General features: G+C 39.1%; 1 protein-coding gene across 3 annotated transcripts in view; it reads right to left on the minus strand.

Annotated features, from left to right (window-relative positions):
* Window positions 1–3908: 3908 nt before the first annotated feature.
* RHBDD1 (rhomboid domain containing 1) overlaps window positions 3909–14894 on the minus strand; it is a 30529-nt gene continuing 19543 nt past the window's right edge. For all 3 annotated transcript variants that reach the window (XM_082056815.1, XM_082056816.1, XM_082056817.1), the window contains one exon: window positions 3909–6224. In XM_082056815.1, coding sequence (XP_081912941.1) covers window positions 6106–6224 — 119 coding nt within the window. In that variant the 3' untranslated portion in view covers window positions 3909–6105. The remainder of the gene's footprint in view (window positions 6225–14894) is intronic.

Raw genomic sequence — 14894 nt, forward strand, 5'->3', positions numbered from 1 at the left:
TGATTCCTCCAACAGACACCCTGCGCGGCACACACCCCCCCCGCCGGCGCGGCACACACACACACACCCCCCCCCCGGCGCGGCACACACACACACACCCCCCCCCCGGCGCGGCACACACACACACACCCCCCCCCCGGCGCGGCACACACGCACACACCCCCCCCCCCGGCGCGGCACACACGCACACACCCCCCCCCCGGCGCGGCACACACGCACCCCCCGGCGCGGCACACAAGCACCCCCCCCCCCCCCCCCCGGCGCGGCACACCCACACCCACCCCCCCCCCGGCGCGGCGCACACACCCACCCTCCGGCGCGGCGCGCGCACACACCCACACCCACACACCCACACCCACACACCCCCACACCCACCCACCCACACACCCACCCACACACACCCACCCACACACACCCACCCACACACACCCACCCACACACACACCCCCACACCCCCACACACCCACCCCCCTGCGCGGCACACACACACACACACCCCCCTGCGCGGCACACACCCACACACCTGCGCGGCCTCTGGTCCCGCGCAGGAAAATGCGTTTCCACAAGCACGTCCTTCAGTGCTGCTTTGAACAGCAAAGCTTTCCAGTCAGTGCCGCTCTGACCTAAGCTGTTTTTCCAAATTGCTGGACAAAATGAAAACGGAAAATTTGACCCTTGCACACCAGATATTTTAAAGTTTTATCAGACGTTGCTGAATCACATTTTGTACTCATGTAAATGAAAGATTCTTGCCCAAACCACTTGAGTTACATTGTTAACACGATGGTTGAGTCTCTCTCTTTAGGGACAACATGATCCACCTGTTAACTGGGCAAAAGAATACACAATAGCCTTCTCAGATGTAGAACTGGGTACTTAGTTACTGAGTTTAAAATAGAGTCAGCAAACAGGTCATTCCATAGTTAATACTGCACCGATTTAGGAGCCGTTCCTTGACTTGTTCCATGGGGAAGGAAAACACGGACACACCAAGTGACTTAGCGATGGCTCTTATAGGTTCTGAAAGGAACAGTTTGGTGACAGACCCAATCCAACATTCTCCACTAAGGCAAGAACATTTACTGCTTACCTGCTCAACAGCCCTAAACAGAGCTTTGTTTAACCTGCTTCAAAAAGACTAAAGAAGGAAATTCCAGAATATCCCTAGCCTACCAGAAAAGTTCACTATATATATGTTTAGAAACCTTTTGCTTACGTGCATTTTGCTGCAAATTAGCCCAATTTCTTCTTGTCAGTGGACAAAAGAGATGGAGTCTCACTGTTCACATGCAGCAGAAGACTGCTAACATATGTATGCTCAATCTTTACTAAACCAAGTGCTTCACCATTCCGAGTACATCATGTAAACATAAATACCCAAACCACATTAAATTTGCATGGCAAATGGTCTTTCTCCAATTTTCACAGTTTCCGAAAGAGCAAATGGATGTCAGTATTTATTACAAGATTGAGACTTTTTAGAAAGCATGATATTCCTTTAGAAAAAAAGGAGTTCTACAACTGAAAGCTCAGAATTGTTATAACATTTCCTTGCCTTCAGAAAACTGGTAACAAATACAAAAAACACATTTATTCTTAATATACATAGGAAACAATTAGTAGCTTATAATAAAACCATAGAACGATTCCGTTCTTCATGTTGCACACTCCTTCAAGAAGCTACAGCCCATAAACACGAGTATGTCAGCCAGCTGTTTTGTTCAAGTGTGATTCACACTTAGTCATTCAGTGCTAAGTGAAAGCTGTTACAATTCAGTCATAGAATCAGAAATGAAAATGAACTGCAACACCTATTCCCATCACATCACAAATGCAGCTGTGCCTCAACTGTTTTTTAAGCCGTTCATTCAAGTTTCACTCAGATTTGCTGTGCACTTTTCAGACATTGTACACCTATTGAGTTCCATGGTCCAGATACAAGCAGGAGGTTTAAAGGTTTGACAGTTAATTCTTGTATTTAACAGTATATACACTTAGCATGTGTGGGTGTCATAATTAAAGAGAACAATGGATAACAAGTTACTTTTGTCCTGCAGGCATTTCCCATCATGTAACTGTTACAGAGTAGAAAAGTCATTTTGCCTTCATTTGGTCAGAATAACTATCTTGGACTAACAATGCTCACAGCTGTTTTGCTCTGTCATCTACAATTTAAGCTTCTTAATGTACATGTAAAAATAAAAACTAAGTCATCTGCCATAACAACTGTTGATACAAAGACTTCACCTCTATCAGGTACGGCCTCTTTCTTCCTTTCTGTTTTTCTAGCATAAGAGCTAACAAAACCGAGACTTTCTTGGCTCAATTAAAATAAGTCTTCTGGCAAGGTCTGTTTTAATAAAGAATTTCCTTCTCTCCCCAGACACATCACCATTCCATGGACTTCTATATGTATCACTAATTTAATGAACCAACATTTAGGCTGTTTTTTCCTTAGCTGCATATATGCAGTATGAATAAATATTATCTAATGATAAGAGAGTTAAATTCTCCCTTTCAAACAAAACCAAACAACTCAAAGGCAAAACTCTGAAGTGGCCAGTCCGCTCACTGTCTCCTACTACACTCTTTAACCAACAGTTGTTGAAGTGATTTTAAGGTGCATGTGAAATTAAATAAGGTGGCATTAGTCAAACTTTTTAAACATGGACCATGAAATTCTGATTTTGGTTTTCAGCACACAAGCAAACCTTGTTTGAAAGGGAACCATGGAAAACAAAGCTTCAGGCTTAATGAGTTCCCTGAAAGGAGGAGCAGAAGCGACATGACCCCCCTGCCCCACAAACACTTCTCCCTGCACCAAGATGTCAATTGAAGTGGGGCAGGACAGATTTTGATCTTGTTTGCAGCCTCTATTGAGACACTGTTTCCACCTTCACTCATCTAGCACAATTCCTCCCACTGTAGTGTGGAACACATTTGAATACCGTTTTCTCTGTATTTTAAAGGGCATTTTATCCCCCGTTAGAAGTGGTACTGCCAGGAAAAAAAAGCAAGAACGTGTAATTTGCTTGTGCTTAAGGACAAAACAGAAGAGGGAAAGGACTTTCAAAAGTTAAACAGCCAGTTCTTTCACCACATCTTCATTCTGGACTGTGAGAAACTCCTTTCTATTAGCAGTAATGTTAGGTCATTCAACCATTAAATTTCAAGAATGTGCCTGTTAACAAGTCTGCTGATTAAGATTAATGACAAGGGTGGAATTTCTTACATGGTACCTGATCACAGAGTTTAGAAAAAGTATGAAAAACTCACACAAAATCACAGCTCCGGCAACAAATGAATCAAACCTCAGATGCTAAAATAGTTTATACAAAACTACGTTTTCTTAAAGAACCCTCACTCTGCCGAAGAGCCCGTCAGGCAGTGCACAGTGCAACGCGGGACACTCAGCTGGGGGATCGCCCTTGTTTTTTGTCCCTGAAGAGATAAAGTGCACCAGAGCATTTGTCAGGAGCGCACCTGCAGCTCACACCTACCATCAGCAGTGCTCGGAAACCTGAACCAATGGATTTTTAACAATCCTACTAAGGAATCATTCTGTTAATAAACTTACCAAGCACCAGAACTTTCCAATAATCCAATCCCAAAACATCCACTAAATTAAAAAGAAACAAAATTAGTCACACCATAACCTATCTAGACCCTTAGTATCACGAGTCTTCATTTCTGACAATAGGGTGGCCGCTCAGTAATTTAAAATATATGCCTTATTAATTACTAAAACGAAAACCAGTTTTAAAGGTAAAAAAAATGTTTATTTCAATTTTGTATACAAAAAAGCTGAACAATTAGTACTGACATTTTTGATGAATATTTAAAGGCAAGGATTTCTAACCTCACTTTACAAAAACAAGTGCTTTTAAAACTGTAATAATTTTTTTAAAATATTTTTACTTAAGTATATTTTTCAACCGACTAGTGGCTAATCCAGTGGTTTTAAAGAATTAAAATAACAGAGCTTAACAGGCACAGCAAGTTACTCTGAAACTTTTTGACCAGAGCATTAGAAGATTAGTCTGAGGAAACAATGATACTTCCTCCTTGTTTACACATCATTATTAACCACTGAGACAAATATGCAAACTGTATGCAGTTTTTTTGATGCTTATTTTTACTGGGCATAGAAAAGGTAGCCTACTATAAAATGATCTGCTGGTTTTCTGTGTGCAGTAGCAATAGAATAAAACAACCAAGAACACAACAAAAAGTAGCATTCCTTATGTACAAAGTGTCTTAGAATCCAGAAAACGCTTTGCAGAATATTCACAGTGTTCTTACACTACCCGAACGAGTGTGTCCGAAGTCACGTTGCAGTTGTGTCTTCTGGCACTCAGAAGCCTGAGCCCCACAGCTGGTGTAACAATCTTGTGCTGCTTCTTGGCACAGAAACAACACCAGGTGTAAGGAGGTTGGTAAAAGTGCGATTGGCACAGGAGAGGAAGAACTGCTCGTGCATTTTTCAGCAAACAACAGCTTCCCCTGCTTACATAAGTGACAACCAGAAGGTGAACTCTCTATTTAAAGAGCATAGGCAAAAACTTGGTTTCAGGATTTTTTTTCCGTATGAAAAATACAGCACTATGTTTTTACATTCAAACTATAAGTCCATAGAGAAGTTGACTTCATAAAGCACAGACTGGTGACCACATGTACCTGAAAATAAACCATTAAATTGCTCATCCTATTGCTCTATTAAATTAGTGCTGAGGAGATTCCAACAGTTCTGTGCCAAAAGCCAATCATCAAATTGTTCTTGTGCAATCACACCCCTCCAGGACTGAAAAAGTTACGGAATAGCGTCCCAAATTTCAGAAGAATCTCTTCTACTATGAGGAAAAAAGGCCTGAGCAATTAGTAATTTTTCAGAGTGATACCAGAACTAAAAGCCTTCAGGTTTACTATTTAATGCCACTGAATAGGCAGATGTGCCACCAGCAGGACAGCCTCTGGGTGACAAGCGGCGAGTGGAGGGTCTGTCCAAAGCGACAGCTGAGCTCTCTGGTCTCCTGTCAAGTGTTCCAGAGTCGGGTAGAGAAACCCCTTCTAGAAAAGGAAGAATTGAAGGCAGCCTGTGCTGAGGTGAGATCTCCCCAGGGCTGCGAGCTCTGCCTGCTGCTACTGGATGTCACATGAGACACTGACAGAGAAACAGCAGAACTTCCAGAGTTTCATGAACAGCATATACCTAACACAATTTCCAAGCCTTCTTAAGAAGTGAAACAGACGCTTTAAAAAAGTATAAGTTATTAAATAAATATATTCTTTGTATGGCATATCCACCTCCCTTTCAACAAAACTAACAAGTTATTGCAACTCCGCAAAGGGAAGCATTTTTTGAATTAAAATATAAATATTAGAAAGGTTTTAGGAAATCATAAGTAGAAACAACTCGGTTTTATCTCACACAAGCTCTAGGGAAAATGGCATGTTTTAAGGAAGACTGCAACACCGAAGGTCATATTAAATAATTCCTTAGGATAAGGCCAGCTGCACCTGGTTTTCACACGGTTTGGAAGAGCTTAAGCCTGGACTCATCTGATCGAGGTGGTGTCATCAAAGCAATCTTTTCAAGTGGCATTTCACATGCCAACCCCAAACCCAGTTGGTCACCATAGATAAAGGAAGGTTATAAACAGAGCAAGGTTTCTGAGGAAAAATTGCATAGCTTTAAAGTTCTATAGAAAATATAAAGTTGCTTTCCATCTGTGCGGGATGAAGAAAACCTGTTGTCTGAGAATATCCATGGTCAAAAATCCAAGGAATTCTTGAAGCTACACAAAAGAACTTATAGAAAAAACAACAACAACAACAAAAAGCCACTTTGGTAAAACCATCAGTCTTCTGCCATATTTAAGGTGCACTAAGATGGCCAAAGATCACATTTTGATTCCTATCTCACACTTTTTATGCAAGTCCCAACTTGGAGCATGAATTCAGAAAACCCTCTGCAGTTTTACAACTAGCAGTAAAAAAAAAAAAAAAAAAAAAAAAAAAAAGGGAGTACAAATGAATCTGCAGATTACAAATATATTTACAAATATTTTGATAACTCTGAAAATAGCACTTCAACACCTGCCAACTTCATCGTCTCTCAAACCTACGAAGCCTGTGCCTTCTTATTTCCTCTTCTGAACGGCGCTCAGGTGGAAACCAAAAACCATAGGGTCGCCGCTCATTATTATACGTTGCTCCACCAAAATCTACAAGACACAACGAAAAACAACTGTTACTTTGTTCTGCAATATGAGAAAAATGCATGTATATCCTGTAATCCAAAGATCACAACAAAAAGGAAACTAAAGAGTGGAATGTTTTTAATTCTGATGGTTCCAGGGCAATCACAACTTCCAGCAACTGCTTTTGAAGCCACTGAAAAGCAAACAACCACCACCAAACGAACAAACCACAACCAAAAGAACACCCAAATATCTAACAAGTAGTAACCTGGGAGGTTACATTTCTCACGATTCCTACTTTATACAGTGTACTCCAGATTGTTAAACACTTAAAATGTCCTCAATTATGATAGGAATATTAATGAAATAACACTTGATCTAACCAAAATATGTACAAGCCAGTGTTCAGACATGGTAGTTAGGCCACTGCTACAATTGGAACAGCACCTGGACGCCTGTGCAAAAAATGAACACGATCTTTCCAGCACGTCAGCAAAAACTTCAAGACTAATGGATTTTAAGATTGTATTTGAAGTATTTTAAATACTTAATAACATTTGATGATAGACAAATCCAAAGGATATAGCACAAAAATGTTAGAACACAACTCTAACCATTACACAGCATAAAGTTAATTTTATGGTGAACTAGAACTGTGTTCTGTGAATGTGGAAGACTGAGCCCCTCCACACCTGCCCTGTCACTCTGTGCGTGTGGCTTGGTTTTGATTATTTTTTCTGTAAGCTTACAATTATAGGGCTTTGGACCAAAACAAGAAAATCACTGTAATTGCAACTAGTTTAAATAAACCTGTACTAGTGTAATACAGGTAAAGCTTTAATGATCTTAAGCATTTTAATCCACATGTTAAATAAAAATGCTTATCATGCCTAAAATACTTGGTGTAGTTAAGCATGACAGTACATTAGTCTGAATGTACAGCCCCCATAGGCATATTAAGCACTGCCTCAAAGGTGACCCAGCACGCAAAACCAGGAATGGGGTTAATCACAGACAGCCTGAAATGAAGGTGACAACACCGATCCTCCTTCCTTTTTACCATTTCCCCCCCACTATGAACGAGCACGTGCCTCTCAGCTGAGAAAACAGAGAGCGTTTTGCACGCAGAGGAGCGTTCTCCAACCAGCTATTTTTGATGCATATGGAACTGGAAGAAGTAAACTGGAGGGCAGGGAGCAGCTGGAGTCAAATGCCCAGGGTTGCTGTAGTTCTTTCATACCTTCCACCCAATTAGCAGTCAAGGCTTAAGGTTAGTGTAACCAACTACATTCTGATTTATTGAGCTGTACAGAGATTCCGAAGGGAAGGCTGTGCAAGTGCAACACAATTTTTCCTCCTCTCATACCTTAGAAGGACCGGGAGGCTTCCAGAAAGAGCTGAGGCACAGAAACACTCCCAGCAGCCTTTCCACTGTTCTGTGTTGCACTAGAAGCCAGACAGGAACTACAGTTGAAGAAAAGCTACAAAATAGCAAATCTGCTTTTATTCCCTCATTTCCCCCCCTACAAAATGCAGACATGCTATCCAGTCTGACAGATTTGGCTTTTAGCACTTACCACTGTCCATTTTTTTTCCTACTCAGCTCCAAACAGAGCACATTTTATAACCTACGCTATTGTTTCTAACACTGCCCTTCAAGTTTATGTCCATGCATGAAATAATTTTGTCATGATATGAAGCAAGCTATTATTCCTGGTGCTGGTGCTGATATTCTTCATCCACAGACTTGAACACAAACTGGTGAAGAAGAGAAATATCAGTCTAACTACTGTTTCTGTGCTGTGCTTTGGAATGGCTGACAAAGAAAAAATAATCAAATTAGCAGGAAATTAGTTGTGGCTGGTGAAGTTAGAATGAAAGTAACATGCAATGAATCCGGATACAGCTGGATTGTTAGAAGAGCACACAACAATCTTGAACACAGTGTCTCTCATTTTTAAAAGAAGAGATGATAAAATTGAGAAACACACAAACCCATGCCCTCCAAAAGGCCTGATAATTTGTTTTGTTAAAAGAAGAGATGGCTAAGACTAAATATGGGTCTCTTAATCCCTTCCTACATGAGGATTTTAAAATTTATTTTTATCATGCGTCTAAGCCTCATCACCAAAATAATGAACTTTTGTTCAAGTGAAAAAGTTGTTAAAAAGACATTGGTAACTTGCATAGAGACCATCAGTCGCTGCCTCAGCCCCCAGCCCAGATCTCTGTCTGCGGGGCTGCTCTCCAGCCTCTGGCTCCTGCTCTGCCCGCGTAACCGGGATCAGCCCATCTCCAGGAGAGAATCCTGCGCTTGCTCTTGTTCAGTTTCTTGGGGCTGGTGACTGCCCAGCTCTCTAGTCTGTCCCGATCTCTTTGGAAGACCTTGCCCATTCTGCCATTATCTGGGATACAAAACTTATTACGAACAAAGACATTAAATTTGTATAAGTCAACTTCCTCCCAGCTTTTATCCCTCTGACGTGAATACTACATTGTGAAGTTACACTAATTTTCTGCTTTGATCCCTCCTCCTCTTGCAGAGTTACATATTAATTTGTATTTTCCTTTGACTATTCCCTTTTTTGTTCTTGATCAAGTTTCCTAAGACAACTAAACCGGTATTCTTTCTTGAGGTTTGGTGTTAGAAGGGCCATTAAGAAATGACAATTTTTAAACCCAGAACTTAAATATCCTTCCCTCTTCACAGAGCCTATTTGAAATCATTAGGACTTGTTGAGCTCTGTATTCTTAAACTATTAAAAAAACCCTTGAACTAAAAAAACAACAACTAAGAAATATGTGCTTACTGGCGCAGGTGAGCCAGAGAGCTGTGCAGACCACTTGCTCAGACCCCAAGATCCAAATCTGACAACAGCTTCTGCCATAATGTATCAATTATTGCCTGTTGAGCTCACGCTCTGCAAGAGATTTTACACTTCGGTTTATTCAGTTACCTTGTTCATCTAAAGAAATAAAGTGGAAAATGAAAATGAAGTCTATATTAATCTTCAAATAACTGAAAAAAGTGCTACCTAGTGAGCCTTAGTAACTCCAAAAATCCCAAATACCATCAGGATCGCAAATGATTTTGGCAAATTGTTTAAACACAAACAGTAATTTCTTTATTGAATAAGGCAAATTGGCTTTGTTTTTCTATTTATAGCTGGTGTTAAAGGCATCCTGAAACCTAACTGGATATTTATTTTTTCAACTAAATTCTAATTTTCATCCCAATGTTGCTTCACATGAAGTTGATTTTAAAAGTACTAAATAAACTTATTACTCATCCTTTATAGTATCATCAGTCATAGCAATCTGTTTGAAAACTGACTAAATGTAAGTTGAAGCTATGTAATTACTTGAACGAATAAAGACAAAAAGTACCAAGTTATGCTGGTCTGGATCACCATTTTTCCCTCTTTAAAAAACACATTTGAAATTAGATTTAAGTCGTGTCAGGTTCATCAAACGCAGGTGCTAGCACACCTCTTCACATACTACAGGATAGAAACGGTTCTACATCATCCTCTGCCGAGCCACTGAAAGGCTTAACAAGTGCCGACATTCACAGAAAGGATCACATCTGTCTGTACTTAAGCTTGGTACATGTAACTGTGTTTGCAGAACTTCTTGAGCTAATGAAACTAAGACTTTGTTGATCAGAGCTGGCTCATGTCCAACCAGCTTTCAGGGCAAGCTGAACTTGCTCCTGTCTGTCTACAAGATTGCACAGTCACATTAGATTGACTACAAAAGACAAAATTGTCCCATGTATTCCTTCAGAGCATAATCCTAAAACCTATTGCTGCAGACTTAAATAGGGAATCTATGTAACGCCCAAAATAATTATCAATGTAAATGCAAGGTAGAGACTCCAGATAGAAAACAAAGTATAGAAGAGAAGCAAACCAGAACACAGACGGCCTTAGAACCACAAGGATGCAGCCACAATGTTGGCCAATAAGACATAATATGGAGATATATAGTTTTCTTGAAACTACTAGAAATTTATTCAGAAAGATTCAGAACATCATTTTTAAGATAGTCCCAGTTAACAAAATATAAACTACATTCAGTCTGTAGAATTAATCCAACGATAAAACAAGAGTTAAAATAGTAAATCATGGGTAAATCCAAGATTTGGAACATTCATTGACCTTAGTTTACCACTAGCAGCATCCCCAAAGTAAGCTTGTTAATGTTCATAAGAATCTTAATATACATATAATTACATATGGTAAACAACCCCTTTGTTTGTCTTTGACTGCATTTCTGCTTGCCTAACAAAGCCGCCCACCAACAAAGGAACTCCGAACAACGCCTGATTCCCAGTGCCGGGACTGAGAACCCCAGCGGGATGCTGGGGACACTAACGCAGACGGGAGCTGCTCCACAGCAACCACCACTTTCTCCACAGTGGAGGAAAGTCCTGTTATGCAGCCCCCACACAGCTGCTTCTGATTATGCCCACGCCTGGTGAGCAGAACTGCCTGTTCTCCAGCAAGGGGACCCTGCCAAACCCGCTGGGAAAGGAACAACTTCTGTTCCTTTACAAAAAAGTTCAAGTTACCGAGGGGGGGAAAAAGTCCAGATACCACTGAAGTCAACTATTCCCATTTCTGTCGCTACACCTTGGATCAAAATACCAAGAACAGCATCCACCTCCATAGGCAAACTATGCTTTTATAATGGATGTAGTGTGAATATTAAAAAAAAAGTCTCTAGCTACCATCAAAGATTCAACTATTTATTTAATAAAGCATTTTCTTCCTATTTTAATTGTCTTTGGCAGTCGAAACCTTTGCAAGAAGGAAGCCATCCAAAGGAAAGCTGCATGGGCAGCACCTTCTAGAATGTTTGCATATTTAAGAAGTCTCAGAAAAAAAAAAAAAAAATCAGCATACTGTATACATTTTAGCATGAAAATATGAATAAATGCTTTGTGTCAGTACTATATACTTTTAAAATGCAAACAAAATTAATCATTATGGAAATTCTTACATCAAAATCTTTTGTAGCAACAATCAGAACCCAAGAACAACTATGTCCCTGTCAATGTGTTGCCTAAAGATCGAAGGAAGTTAACTCGTCAGGCAGTGCTTCCAAAAAGCATGTGATGGAATGACAGATGTGCTGCATTGCAGAAGAAACCAGCACCTTCCGAATGTTACATACGGAACACAGTAACCTCAGCACAGCGCTACAATCCAGGGCAAATCAGAGTGAAGCAAATAATACCAAGACAAAACAGAGCAAAAGAGTCTTGAAATATACACTGTACAAGGGGGTCAAACTCTGTCTGAAATTACATTCTAAACTACTCCCAGCGTACTAGTCAATATTATCATTGAAGTGAAAAATTATGAAAAAAAGAGAAGTGCAAACACTTTATCACCCATGCAGAACGAAGCCCTGTTTCTAAATTAACAGCATCTGCCTTTTAATCCCTGTAACATGTAACTCAGGAACATTGCACCCGATGTTCCCAAAACTAGAGGCAATACTGTCTGTGATGACAGACAGGACTTCTTCAGGAAAGGCAAATGAGAGAAACAGGAACATAGTCTCAGCCATTCGCATAACCAACTTTTATATAAATGTACATTGGATCAATAAAAAGTTTCTGTTAATGATATTTCAACAGAACACAGGTCTTCCAATTTACTAATTAACTACTGAACTAGTTTTCTTCTGTATGTAGAAGTGTTTCAAAGGCAAGAGGAAGAGTATGCACAGGGAACTCCTGAGTAATGGACAGAACATAGAAAAGGCAAAAAATTCACTCTACTAAAGAGCACAACTAGCAGTTTGCACAGCATTTTTCTGGTGTTGATTCATCCATCAAAAGCATTCTCTTAGTACATTTTTCCTCAGACATCTGCAGGAATGCTCTCCACACACTATTCCTGAAAGTAAACCGTGCCTCTCCTAGAATGCCACAATGTCTGTATTGATTCACATATAATAACGATAAACCTAAAGGTAGGAGAAATGACGTAAAATGTGTAGCACTGAGGACAAGAGGAAGAGACAGTGGAAACAAAGGAGAAACTCATTTCCCCAGTTATGGTAATGCTACAAAGTCTTTACGCAATTTAAAAAGTTAAGCACAATGATCAAGTACCCCATGTATCTTCTTGAACCAAGCACAATTAGTCCTAAACTATTATCTGCACTTTAGTATCTGAGCCAACTTAGTATTGCTTTAAAAAAATAAAGTAAACCGATCAAACACCACAAACAACAAAACTCTCACTAAAATGCTCAAAACTTAAGACTTGAGTGCAGTTTTTTAAGCACAAAGCTTAAGCATAGTTCTTTAAAGAACTATTATTTATACCATGGTATTTCACAGGTGCTAATTGGTTGTGGTTCCATTTTAAAAAATAAGCTCATGGTGAAAGGCTTAGTAGTACTTTGTTTTATCTTATTTTTACGGCCATTATCAAGAGAATCAGGACATTTTTGGTTCTAATCTTCAGTAAACCTGATTTATCCTACATTAGCCACTATTTTTATGAAGCAACAGAAGGAAGAATATTGCTATACAGTCATTAAATATTTGTAATAGAATTCTGGATAACGCTCAGTGAACATTTATAATAGAATTCTGGATATGCTTCTCGTCGCAAGTGGTTTGCTACTGTAGGCTGAGCAGACACAAACACTTTCTGTACAGAAATGAAAAATGTACTGATTTGGATTTGGCAAATTTCATAGACTAATAGCAAAAAGTCCAGACTCAGTAAAACAAAAATGGGAACCCTTCAAAATGCAAAGAACAGGTGAGCCAAACGCCTAGATATTTCCTAACTATTGATACATTGCATATGTACCTATGACTAGCCCATACTTGGCCATCTAAAAACTTGAAGAGGATGGTGAGGTTTTTTCCGTTTTAAATTGGAACTAAGGAAATGCATATAGAGAGTTTCATTATAAAATATAAGAGGAATATCTATAAGTAGACTTACAGGTATTTCTCTTTAATCACAGATTATAGACTATCACGTATGTGTTTAAAAAAGAGGAAAATTCCTTTGTGCAGAGACATGAGCTCGCGAGGGATTCTTACCATGACACGATCAAAACACAGACACTTCAAAGTTCAACTCGCAGAAAATCCCAACACCCACCACAACAAAAATCCCAATCCACATCCCACACTAATCAAGATATTTCTTCTGAGCACAATGGCAAGTAAACAATGGATAAGAGCTACGGCATTACTGGGGTTACATTAAGGAAAGTTGCTCACACTAGTATTAAACAAAAATGGCAGCCATAGATATTAAAGTAACAGTGAAATCATATAGTTTAAATATCAAAAGCTTTGATCTCTTAAATCCAAAATTATTTTCCTGACTTAACTAAACAAAGAATTATTGCAACTTGTGACCAAGAGAGAATTATGAGAATAGGAATGAAATTTTTTTAAAAACCCCCACTGCTTTGGAGAAAAAAACAAAACAAAACAACAACAGTTTGAACTGATTTTTGTTTGAGGCAACATATCTAAAACTGGGAATGAAAGAATATAAATAACAGTTCCTTTTAGTAAATGGACCTAAATCATTATGACAGTCCTGACAGTCTTAAACATGACGCTTAAATAAATCCCATAAACAAGTCTATTAATTTCTTTGGTTGCATTAGATACCTATTATAATTATGGTGTAAGAAATGTTCAGGATATAGTATTAGAACGGCAGTTCATGAATGCCTGAATGCACAATAAGCAGCAATTCAGTACCTGTATGGTGGGTTTAGATGACACATGTACAGGAATACAGAAGAGTACCTACTGAGCTTAAATTCAACGTCTGTTTTAACAAAAATTAGTTTTCAGTTGTGGACAACAACTGATACCAGGAAACTGTACTATGCCACTGACTCGGTAATAGCTTAGCAGGATACCAACACAGTGATTTACAACAATGCATCAACATTCCAAATCCGTGATGGGACATTACGGGAGCTAAAAACCCTAATAACTGCATTTGAAAAAAAAAATATATCAAAATTACTACAACACTTTTTTGTCCAAGGAATGGAGCAATTGTGGATGGTTTAAACCTCATGGATGGAAAAGAAAAAACAAAACTATTAATAAGGTAAGAGCACCCTACATTTTTTATTGTGGTACCTGTTATTACATCCATTTAGCTATCTATTTCAAATTATTTTATGTCATTTTTAGTCATGTTAAGTACCTGCTTTATCATCCCTGTAATTGCAAGCAACTGCAAATGTTATTCTTTAGGGAAAAATGTATTGTGTTCAAAGGACAGTGATCATTCAAGCTAATTATTTTTCAAACTAACTGACAGGGAAGAATATCCTAATTGCTTGTTAGCACAGTGAATTTCATCTCATCCTTTCTGTAACTAAAACAGGTATGATCAATTACATGCTCTATATTACTTTCTTTGTGAAATAAGGCATCTGCCTATAGGCAAGCTTAACTTTTAAGCAGGCTGTTTAAGGAGCTATTTTATGAATTAATCTCTAAAGTCTTGCTTTTCCAAACTGAAATGCTCCAGCAGGCAGGAGAAACAGGCGCAAAATTAAACCACTGAAAACAAGATCTACGTAGATAATGGATCACACCCTACTATATTGGAAATAATATACAAAGATACATTTTTCAGCTTCACTTATCTGTGAGGCTTAAAAACTACATGAGCACCA

Source organism: Streptopelia decaocto, assembly GCF_964273445.1.
Source record: "Streptopelia decaocto genome assembly, chromosome: 6".
Lineage (NCBI taxonomy): Eukaryota > Metazoa > Chordata > Aves > Columbiformes > Columbidae > Streptopelia > Streptopelia decaocto.